This window comes from Leptinotarsa decemlineata, unplaced genomic scaffold, assembly GCF_025532065.1.
Source record: "Leptinotarsa decemlineata unplaced genomic scaffold, Ldec_3_MD MMD2_tig00004307_RagTag_RagTag, whole genome shotgun sequence".
In the NCBI taxonomy this organism is placed as follows: domain Eukaryota; kingdom Metazoa; phylum Arthropoda; class Insecta; order Coleoptera; family Chrysomelidae; genus Leptinotarsa; species Leptinotarsa decemlineata.
In genome coordinates, this window is record NW_027412606.1 from 12381963 (window position 1) to 12394488 (window position 12526).

General features: G+C 35.4%; 1 protein-coding gene across 2 annotated transcripts in view; it reads right to left on the reverse strand.

Annotated features, from left to right (window-relative positions):
• LOC111513700 (glucose dehydrogenase [FAD, quinone]) overlaps positions 1-12222 on the reverse strand; it is a 103671-nt gene extending 91449 nt beyond the window's left edge. Inside the window, exon 1 of one of the 2 annotated variants that reach the window (XM_074178996.1) lies at positions 12058-12222. In XM_074178996.1, coding sequence (XP_074035097.1) covers positions 12058-12060 — 3 coding nt within the window. In that variant the 5' untranslated portion in view covers positions 12061-12222. The remainder of the gene's footprint in view (positions 1-12057) is intronic. The other variant, XM_074178995.1, reaches the window with a different exon arrangement.
• Positions 12223-12526: the final 304 nt, after the last annotated feature.

The window sequence follows — 12526 nt, forward strand, 5'->3', positions numbered from 1 at the left end:
ATCATATTAGACAATGGAAATCCGAACTGATGCAATACACCCAGAGGAAATCCTAGAACGTATAGAAACTTCGTTTTAAAAAAGACTGATATTGTGTTGCAGAAAATCGTCGCCATTTTGAACATCTTTTGGACATTCAATAAAAAATGTAGACGTTATTGTTCATATTGAAAAATTTTTGAGTAAGTGAACATAATCAAATGAACTTTTTGTGGTCGAAACAATTAATAAAACTGCGTATGATTTGTAATATATCTGTTTTTTGTATAGTATACCTCGGATAAAAATGTTGTGAAATATGGAAACATAACTCTTCGAGTTATAGTGTGATCAATATGATAGATTCAATCTTACCACCCTCTTTTCCATCGGATAACAATTTGAGTGAGGCCGAACAACTATGGATCTCACGAACTAATCTAGAAGTACCAAGAACCAGCAAAAATCTTCAACAAACCTGGGATAGACCTCTTATAAGAAATGCCTTGAATAATTTGTTAGACTTGGCTAAATCTCCTATAGATAAGGCACGTATAAAAGCAGTGTCGTCAAAACATGCAAGTGCTTGGTTGGATGCCTTACCAGTTTCATCCCTTGGTACATTAATTATCAGACAATGAATCTTATGGAGTTGCTGTAGGCCTTCGACTAGGTTCCAATATTTCTGTTCAACACAAATGCAAGTGTGGAGTGGAAGTAGAAACCCGAGGATATCATGGATTGAGTTGTAGATATAGCGCCGGGCGCTTTTCCCGTCATCAAGCTGTAAATGATGTCATCAAACGTGCCTTAGGTTCGGCAAATATACCATCCATCTTAGAACCCCCAGGCACTTGCAGCGATGATGGGAAACGACCAGATGGCATGACTCTCATTCCTTGGCGGAAAGGAAAACCGGTTGTCTGGGATTCCACATGCGTCGATACTTTGGCTCCTTGTCACGTTCCTTCGACTTCTGTATCCAGCGGTGCAGCAGCTTCATCAGCGGAATTGTCAAAAACACGGAAATACAATTATTTGGGAGATAATTTCATTTTTTATGCAATAGGAATCGAAACATTTGGTATCTTAGGCCCCCAAGCATTGGAGTTCATTCGTGAAATCGGCATTAGGATATCCAAAGAAACAAATGACCCAAGAGCTACCCTTTCTTGATTCAAAAAATTAGCATTCTGATTCAAAGAGGAAATGCAGCTTCATGTTAAGGTACAATTCCTCAATCAAAAACCCTAAGTGAATTATCAATGTTTCCCATGAACAAAATGTATCGGCATGTACAGACAGTGCAAGAACTGGAGTTGTGCAGTTTGGTGGAAGACTCGCAGCAAAACCGTCAAGCTTTGACAGAAAAGGAAGTGGGAACTCTAAAAGAGGCTGAGTTTGGTCCTCTGGCTGAGCCCTCAAACGAACTAATATCTAATTCAGATTTGAGCAGTTTTGCTTCGAATTCTTTATCCTACCAGTCCAATGAAGGGGTGAATCATCCTATCCGTGTTTACTCAGAAGAAGATAGTAGTGGCAAACGTAGTTGCAACAATAGATCGGTGATACATTCTTCAATCGAAACTCTTGTGTTCAATGGTTTAAAAAATCTTGGAAACACCTGTTTCATGAACAGTATAATCCAATGTTTATCAAACACGGGATGGTTGCTGGAATACCTAAAAAAATACTAGTATTTCTAGTATGAAAGATGTTTTAGTCAAATTGTTCGCGGAAGTTATCAAGGAATTATGGTCAAAAGATTCATCTTATAGAGTAATTAACACAGTCTACTTCAGAAATCAGATTCAAAGATTTGCCCCTCGATACATGGGTTCTGCCCATCAAGACGCCCACGAATTCCTTCGATATCTTTTAGAAGGTTTACATGAGGACCTCAACAAAATTACTGAGGAACCTTAACCAATCTCAACTGAGATTGACGAAAAATTGAGCGATAACGGAAAAGCACAGGAGTCCTGGCAGAGATATTTGAATATGAACAACTCCAAGATTGTAGACTATTTCGTCGGTCAATTAAAATCCACTATAAAGTGCACACACTGTGGACACGAATCAGTAATCTTTGATCCTTTCTGGGATTTGTCCCTTCCCATACCACAAAGATCTGGCCAAGTGAGTTTGTCACATTGCTTGGATTCTTTCACAAGAGAGGAAACTCTGGATGGAGATGAGAAACCAATATGTTCGAGGTGCAAGCAAAGGAGAAAATGTACAAAGTCTTTATCAATCTATAAGTTTCCCCGTATTTTAGTAATTCATTTGAAAAGATTCTCTCCGACGGAAAGGTTCAGAGGCAAATTGAATGTTTCCATTGACTTTTCTTCAGATGGATTAGATATGAGCAGTTATGCAGCAGACAATGTGGCTCCTTGTCATTATAATTTATATGCACTTTCAAATCACAGTGGGACTACTTACAACGGACATTACACAGCATATTGCAGACACCCATATAGTGGCACATGGCATGAATACAACGATTCACACGTGTTCCCAATTTCGCCTAAATCAATTGTGAGCAATGAGGCATATGTCCTCTTTTATGAACAGGAGGAAACGAAGCAGCACCTTTGATGTGTTGTTTTTTCCTTTTTTTTCTTCTTTCCTTTTTTTTATAATCTTAGTTCTTTGAATTGATTTGTATTTCTAGTTGTGTCATAATTATAAATGATAACTAGAAAAAAATGGAAAAATACATTTTAAAAATTTGAATTATGAAACTTGACCGGTTTTACCGAGCACCCTATATATTGTTTCCGAAAGTTATCATAGGGATGTCGACTAGCTACTTCTAAAAAATCCATTTAATTGTTGAAGACATGCGGGTGGCTAATTGAAAAAATATTTGTGATGCACTGTTTGGAACCTTTGGTGTAGTAGTGAATATAACTGAAGTTTTTTCTCAACACCAAACCGTTATTTCAACATCTCGACACGTGTTTCGATCACCAAGTATTCATCTTGAAGAGGAAGATCAAACTGATATTTGATCTTCCTCTTGAAAATAATCACTTGGTGATCGAAACACGTGCCGAAGTGTTAAAATGACAATTTGGTGTTAGTGAAAAACTACAATAATATTTTTTTTTTAAATATTATCTGCAGAATAAGTTTTTCTGAAATAACTTTACAATGCCACAATGGAAATTCGAAAACGAAAATTCCTTTGAGAGCTAAAAAAATATGGAATCGAATGACGTAGTCATATACTGGGTGTACTATTGAAAAAAATATAACTTTGGTTGGTCAAGCTCGGCTGAAGCACCCAGCATGCGAAAAAAATATTTTGAAAGATATTGATATGACTGCGAAAAAAAATGAGCAATTCGAAAAATGTTTTTTTCTGATAGCAATGTGTCGAGGGAATCTTGTAACCTCACCCTGAATTTATTGGACTAGATCCAAAATGAACCATAATGGTCAATAATGGAAAGCTCCTGCAGGATAGTGAAAGTGAGTGGAAAACAATGAAAATAAGTAAAACATCCATAGATTTTTTTTGTTTGACTACTCCCGAATCACGACAAAACAATCGATGAAAACTTCCTCATGGACATTATTTTTCGTCGCAATCAAAATTCCAACTTCTCCAACCGGTATCGCTGTTACTGGTTGGAGATATACCTGTTCAAGTTTGGTAAAACATCATAGCAAGTTATTCTTATGAATTACCTTGACCTCCAGATATATTTTTGTGAACTCTCGCCGAGGTTACAGTGTAAACTGTTATAATTATCATTCATGATTGAAGGAATATTTGAAATATTCAGACAGATATTTCAAAGATTTTCACAATTGATTTATATTAAAAACGAAATAGAACGAAATTATATTCATCATGTCTTCGTTCTATTCTATTGAATTACTCTCAAAATTATTGAATACTGATTTATCTGCCAGATTTCTTTCTAAAATAGTACACGAAGAAGAGTCTACTACAGACTGTCGATTGTGAAAAGTATGTACAATTTCAAATTAACTCTAAAATCTGTCCTTTTTTAGTCACTATCAATTTGTTTCATTCTGAAAATTTTGCTTTCTACTCAATACTTGAAGTTGTTGTTATACATGTATTTCGAAATCATAGAAAAATTCTATTTCAGAATTTCGTGACACTGAATTATTTAAATTCTATTCGGGTATAAAAAAAACAAAAAACATTTTGTTTACAGAATGCTTGACAGAAAAATACGAAATTATGTGAAGTGATCTACAACGATCAAAATGATTCGTTCCCTTCAAAAACAATTTCTATAAATATAGAAGAAACTGTTTTGTTACAAAACAGAGTGTAGCAGACTTTCACAGTTACAAGATTGGTTCAAAAAATAAGATGAATGTTCAAATTTTACGTATATTTGACTGGCGATTTTTCAATTTTATATATATAATATATATATATATATATATATATATATATATATATACATATATATATATATATATATATATATATATATTAAATTGCTACCTGCGTGACATCCGGGTCCAGGATATAAATACAAATAGATATTTTATCGAGTGTGCATGATTCAAATCACAAATGAAACAATTCGTGGACACATCCGTGCGTATGTGTTGTTTCCTTCTTTCGGCAAACAAGTGTTGCCCATCTTCACTCTTGGCTGCACCGCACTAATGAGGCCAATAGCCAGAAACACGTGTCCCCCCCCTTTTTGAAGTGTTGTGTCCACGAATTGTTTCATTTGTGATTTGTATCATGCACACTCGATAAAATATCTATTTGTATTTATATCCTGGAACCGGATGTCACGCAGGTAGCTATAGCTGCCTACGTGGTCATGTTAAGAGCTACCGGTAGACAGCTGTTTCAGCCTATTGGGGATTGTCAGTACCGGGCAGGCTGTCCTCGATTGAAGACAAAATGAGAAAAACCAAGAAAGTACTTGATGAAAATAGCTGCTTAAACGCAAGCGAAACATAAGTGGAACCACCTATTGGTGTGACACCCAAGTCAACTTGCCAATTTTTTATGTCAGTGTTGGAATAAGGTATGAAGGAATTAGGTATGAAGGTGGTTTTTAAAACAAGTCACACACTACAGAGCCTTTTGGGAAGTCCAAAAGACAAAGTCGAGAATTCGGAAAAGTCTGGAATTTACGAAATTGAATGTAAGGACTGCGATGCAAAATATTATGGACAGACAAAAATATCTATTAAAGTAAGATATAAGGAACACTCAGCACACTTAAACTATGGAAGACCTGAAAAATCAGCAGTCGCCCATCATATTTTGCAACAAAACCATTCCATAGACTTCAGTTCATTAAGATTAGTTAGATAAGTTAACAACAACAGGCAACTAGAGGCCTATGAGAGTGTAGAAATAAGTAAACACAATAATATTATGAATAACGATGACGGACCTATACTAAAGAGCATACTATATAGCTTGTTAAAATAAAATAATGTTGTTGGGTTTACTGATTACTACATAAGGACACATTGCAAAGATAAATTTGGATAGGCAATATTGTGAAATTAATTTTTATATATCTGAAAATTGTTTTATATAATCATATATTGTAAAATAATAGATAAGGCAAAATTGTAAAATTAATTGAGGTTGGTATGCCTGGATGGTTTACCTGTATAGCATAAATAGGATTAGCTCGCACTAGTCCTTAGTTTTAATCTTCCTCTTTGAAGATGATCACTTGGTGATCGAAACACGTGTCGAAGTGTTGAAAATAACGATTTGGTGTTGGGAAAAAACTCCAGTAATATTCATTCCCATATTGATTTCAATTTAGGAGCCACCGGTAGACAGCTATTTCAGCCTATTGGGCATCGTCAGTACCGGGCAGGCGGTCCTCGATTGAAGACAAAATGAGAAAAACCAAGAAAGTACTTGATAAAAATAGCTGCGTAAACGCAAGTTGACTTGGGTGTCACACCAATAGGTGGTTCCACTTATGTTTCGCTTGTGTTTACGCAGCTATTTTTATTATATATATATATATATATATATATATATATATATATATATATATATATATATATATATATTCAAATATTCTGAGTGACGAATATTGAAAAAAAAACACCTGTCATGCTAGATATACATAAAAAGATATACACAAATTGTCTTTTATTTTCTATGTAGAAACCGGAAAAGCGATAAAAAATATAGGTCGCTATTTGATAAAACACAGTTGGGATCCGCCCAGAAAAAATTGAACACTCTGTGTGACAGCCAATATTTCTATTTTGTCGAGCTCGAGTAATAAGGTAATATTATATAAATTTAGATTCCTATCTGTTTCCTAAATAGAGATATGGAACACCGCGCCATTGTTGCAGGACCCTGTATATATATATATATATATATATATATATATATATATATATATATTGCTTGTCTTCAATATATATATATATATATATATATATATATATATATATATATATATATATATATATATATATATATATAACTCAAAATGATGCGGCCAACTGCGACCCACTGACTTTCAGTGTTTGTCAAATTCAACTTTTTTTTTGACAAAAATTGAAAAAGAGCATTTCTAGATCGAATTTAACAAAAAGTTACTTGAAAAAGTTGTGTCTACGGCAAGTTTATATCCATATGCCAAATTTTATGCAACTAGGATAAAGTTTATTTTAAAAAACAAGTTCGGTTAATTGTCGTCAATTCATGTATACATAACAAACTCATCATGGAGTTTAACTTTTCTGATACATTTTTACTTATACGGACATTTTTAGAGAGAAATTGAGAGAGATTGAAACTTTGCACCAGTCATGTTGAAATTTTTATAGCTCTCTAAAAATGTCCGTATAAGTAAAAATTTATCAGAAAAGTTAAACTCCATGATGAGTTTGTTATGCATACATGAATTGATGACAATTAACCGAACTTGTTTTTTATATTAAAGGGGATATCTGTCAAAAATAAGCAAAACGTTAACTTTATTCTAGTTGCATGAAATTTGGCCGCATCATGTTAAGTTAAATTTAAAGCACAAATGCCGAAAAAAAAGTTTCCCATATGGTGCGCACTTTAATGGTGACACTGTATATATATATATATATATATATATATATATATATATATATATATATATATATATATATATATATATATATATATATATATATATATGTGATAAGACATATATTGGACAAACATCTAGAATTTCATCTGGACGAATAACGTCACATAAAAGTGATTGTAACACAAACAAAACCACCTTTGCACTTGCAGAGCATGTCATTAGCACTAAACACATAATGAACTACACCGAAGTTAAAGTTTTGTGTACTGAAAGCAATTTACAAAAACGGTTGTTTAAAGAAATGTTCTTCATCGAAAGGAATACCAATAACATGAACAGAAAGACTGAGCTCAACAACCTCAGCAATATTTATAATTACATCTTAAAATTGTAGCCAATTTCTCCAGGTTCCCCAAGCAACAGTATGGGGTTTGGTTTTGGGCGCAGTCCTGAGTCTGTGAAAAAAAACCATTCTCTTCATTTGTGAGTGTTTGGCAGCACTTTACCCAGATTCACATACTTATGATTTTGTTTGTGTCAGCCATGATGTTGGTGTGCCTTTTGGTAACCCTGTTTTGTTGTTTTACTGTCGAATAATCAAACTTCAAATGTCTTTTCATAATGTCAATTATCGAATTTCAAATATTTCCTCTTTCCTCTCTCGTTATGGTTGCTACCACGCCACCGAGTAAGTGCCAAGCATGACCAGTGAAATAATTTTAATAAATTAAAAAAAAATTGAATGTTTAAATAGAATAAGTTTTTTGTACTTTTTCTCTGAAACTCTAAAATTGAATGTGTGACATTTTTCTACATGATGAAAAGTATTAACTTTGTTTTTCTCATTATCACGTCTGACTTTTTACTATAACCTCAATGTTTTTGAATTTCTTGTAGATGTCTTGATAAAGGGAATAAACATTCTCGAAAGCTCGACCATATAACAAAAGCTCTTCACAGAAAGTCGAGAAGAGTTTAGCCCAAATATGTTGACGTTCTATAATTTTTTCCCTCGTCTCTTGCAATCAGGTGGATTTCCTTTATGGCTTGACTGATGGTTTTTTAGAGAGTAAAAATGTATTAGGTTGCTATCATAACAATTGTTGATCGCAATATTTTTCATTAGATCCAGTTCTTTACTGAAATTGCTGTTGATGATACTTTGAACTGAAATGGATGTGTGGAAGAGCTGTGAATGATGATAGCAAATCATTTTCTTTCATATTAATAGTGTATGTGCAAAGGTGCAAAGAAATGATAGAATTCAAGAACTTATGCAACTGAATATTTGTTTCTGTGAAACAATCTAGAATGTCATCGACATATCTATACCAGTGAAGGAAATTTCCCACAAGTTAGTAACTGTATTTTTTGTTCCAAATCATCTATTAAAATTTCTGCCGTTAGGAGATTTGGTGAGTTTCCCATCATGATTTCTTATTTCCAATTCAATAACATATTTTATTCATTCATGGTCGGTCGGTAGCCAGGCGGTTCGACGCGGGTGCTTTGTTCACTCACTCGAATTGACTGCCGTGTTGGTCGGTGGTTCAAGCCCTAGTCTGAACGATCGATTTTCACTTGCTATCGTCCAACCCGTGTCAGGAATCATACGTTGAAAGGTAAGACCTCTTCAATCCTTAGCTCGCACAAGTTTCGACTTCTGAGGGTTGTCGTTCGTAGGAGTGCGACAGCTGGTTAACTTCTATAGGTATATTCGTTCTCTCTTTCAGGTTCCCGTCTTCGGATAGCTGTCTCTGTATGATTTGGAGTGCTTTTTCGACGGTCGAAGTAATTATGGAATTACTAGGATGCTGTGTACGAAACTGTTATTTCCAACTGAAGGACGAATTCTTTACACAAGATGACGGACTACCAATGGGATCGCCACTTTCACCAGTCTTAGCCAACATATATATGGAGTGGTTTGAAACTTTGGCCATTGAAGAAGCCCACAAGAAACCACGAGTCTGGTTGAGATATGTTGACGACACCTTCATAATATGGAACCATGGGAATACTGAACTAGACGCCTTCCTGAAACACATCAACAGGGTAAGACCTTCCATCACTTTCACAATGGAGAAGGAAATCCACAACGAATTGTCATTCTCGGACGTTCTGGTGAAGAGGACCGACACTAAGTGGAAAACATCTGTATACCGAAATCCCACTCACACGGGACAGTATCTGAACCACGAATCCAACCACCATCAATCGACTAAAAGAGGAATCATCAAAACCCTATAAGACCTTGCTTTCGGGCTCTGTAATATGAAGCAAGGTCTCGAGAAGGAACTAGATATCATCGAAAATGATGTTCAACGGAATGGCTACTCTAAAACGATGGTAGAAAAAAAAACTTTGACTAAAAGACAGCAGGATCGCAAAGAAGAGAAGCCGTCACAACCAGTGCTTGCCCTTCCCTACATCAGAGGATTATCGGAGAATATAAGAAGAATTGGTTCCAAGTACAACATCAGAACCTGCTTCAGATCCGGTAACACTATCCGTAACAGCCTCACGAAAACCAGGCCACCAAACGGGGACTGCGATTCCAAGAATTGCATTTACCGGATACCCTGTGAGTGCGGAAAATCTTATATTGGTGAAACTGAGAGGCTATTGAATGTTCGCATTGCTGAGCACAAGAAACACACACAGCGAGGGGAAACTAGCAAATCAGGAATAGCAGACCATGTTCGGATCCATCAACACAACATCGAGTGGTCCCAAGCTGAGATCATACACAGAGAGAATCATTGGTTCAGGAGAAAATTCAATGAAGCCACATACATGTTGTCCAACAACGTATTCAGCCAAGCCAGCGTAGAGATACGCATTATATGAAAATTCATCATCAAGCGAAAAATTACCAACTCCCGCCAAACGGTCATCTCCCACTGAACCAGTGAAGCGGAAAAAAATGGAAAGCGGAAATAAATGAAAGTACTCGAACGACCCATAAATAGTCATCTCTCGGAGGAATCAGTCCAGTCATCACCCGAAGACGATTGTAGATACTAACAATCGAAACGTCGTGAACTAACGTGGCTTGGAATCTCTTAACTTTTTAATTTTCATTTTCCTTTTTTTTATTTTAATTTTTGTTCAATCGTTCTACTTTTACTTGTATTTTATTTCACTATCATTTCAATTCAGGTTATTTTTCAGGTTCAGGTTATTAGACAATGAAACTCCGAAGTACTGAAATTCATCATGAAACATTGCCAATCACCCTCGAACAAAAGGAACAACAAAAACAAAAACCAATCCCGAGGCTGAACAGAAGTGCTCACCTCAATCTAAGGCGGTGGCTGGGTATGAACAGAAATGTCCACCCCAAATCTACCGCTTGGAATGAGGCTGGACATAGCAGATCACCTCCAACAGCAAGGTCACTTCCTGCGGCGGGCGCCAAGAGCTCCGTCTTGAATAAAGACATGGAACCGGCTGCCCCTGCAGGAAAACTGCCTCACTTGTGCACCTCCATGGAGGGAACCCCAAGAAGGTTGAAAAAGCCGCGCAACAACAGTAATATCGGGGTGAAGGTTGCCAAAGAGATTGCATGTTCGGCGAGTCTTAGCCTACATCTGCCAATATAAAGGAGATGTCTCCTAGTGCCCATCTTTCTGAAAAGGACAGGATGGACGATAACCTAGGAGGACAACTCCTCGGGAAGATGTACAATGGGTCACATGTGGCCTAAGTGCTGTGAGTCCACACTCATCCTCCCTACTCTACAGATACCAGAGAGATCATACATATCGATAAATGGGAAATAAAGAAATTATTTCATTTATGCCTCCCATTACTTGGAAGGAAAATCGTAAAAAATAATCAAAAGAGAGCAAAACATTTTCCCCTGAGTTTGCAGTCATTTCACGTAACATTATTTCAAATATCAAGAGAAAATCTGATATCACGAGGATAAAGTTGTAGTCTCAAAACAATAAGTACGATTCTGATCTACAAGAACTTTCCAGACGAATCACAGGCTTTTTCGAATGAGATTTAATTTTGTTCTTGAAAAACTGAATTTTTCTGAGGCAACATATCAAACTCTGCATTTATAAAAGGAGGCTAAATTTTCTCAGACGTGTCACAAGAATCATTTTTCGTTGCCACACATTGAATGTAAACTTGGAATCGTTTTTGGAGAAAAATTCGGAGATCTGGTATAAAATGCCAGAAACACACAAGGTCTCGGGGGAAAAGAATTCCTGCGATACAAGTATGAATAATCTCGCCAGAAAATGGGGAAAAGAGAAACATTAGTTTTCCACCTTCTCCCGTTCTTTCAACAATAATTTTCAGTTTAAACTGACACTGAAGGTGTTTCCATCAACTCTCAGTCAAAACGTTATTTTGAAAAAGAGAGACAAATTTTCTTGGATTTTATACTTTGTTACTAATTCGTTCATTAAATGAAAACAGATCTTGTTTTCTCAGAACTAATTTCATTCATGTTTACTTGAATCACTGATTTGGAATTATAAGAATGTTTTTCAAATGAGACGATGTAAACAAGTTCACCACTCGTTGTTTTCTGTTGAAATATTACTTCTATTATTTTCAAAAAAACTAGCAGTAAACCGTACGATGGGTTAAAAAAATATATTCGATATGAATTGATTCTATCATGATTTATAAGAATTGAAATATTTTGTGCAGCATTCAACATGATCCTGGATACGCAAAATTGTCAGTTAGAATAGTTTTATTTAGTCATTTCAAATTTCCATGGATATATGAATCAATCATTCTGAAGGGTTTAATTAAGTTTATCAAAAGGCACCAAAATTTTTTCACTGTTTAATTTCCCGCACTTCAAAATAGAAAAAAAAAATTATTCATGATGAATTTGTCCAACCAAATCACGAAAATATCCTTACGAATGGAAGTCGATTTTTGTTAGGTACATTCATTTCAATTATCAGCGGGAAATACAAAATTCGGTTGTTGAGCGATAGTCATTAACATTTGTGTTTTAAAAGATAAGTGTTCTTACCATTATTTCACAAAATTAAAATATTTCTCGCACATCTGCACTTGATTACTTAAAGGTAGGTACTGGTCGCGATACTTTTTTTCAAAGGCTTACGAATACGGTCTGAACAATCAGGTGCAGTGGCGTCGCCTATTCCTTTTCAAGATTTGTTGGTGGTGGGTCAAACAGCTTATACGAAACTGAATCATTTCGTGCAGCAACACGAGACGTGTGGATAAACTCGTTGTTGTGTTAGGCCATGGTTGTAATACTTATTCAAAAATAAAATTGCCGTCTTGAATTTATATGAGGTAATGAAATAATCAAAGATACGAAAACGAAAAAGGAAACAACGAAGGCTAAAGAAAATGAAGTAATAGTTCGAGACACGTTCGATAGAAAAAACTTCATGATAGAAATAATGATGAGAACAATGATATATAATCCTTGTTGAAAAGTAGAAGTACTGGCTTTAAATCATATTATCTGA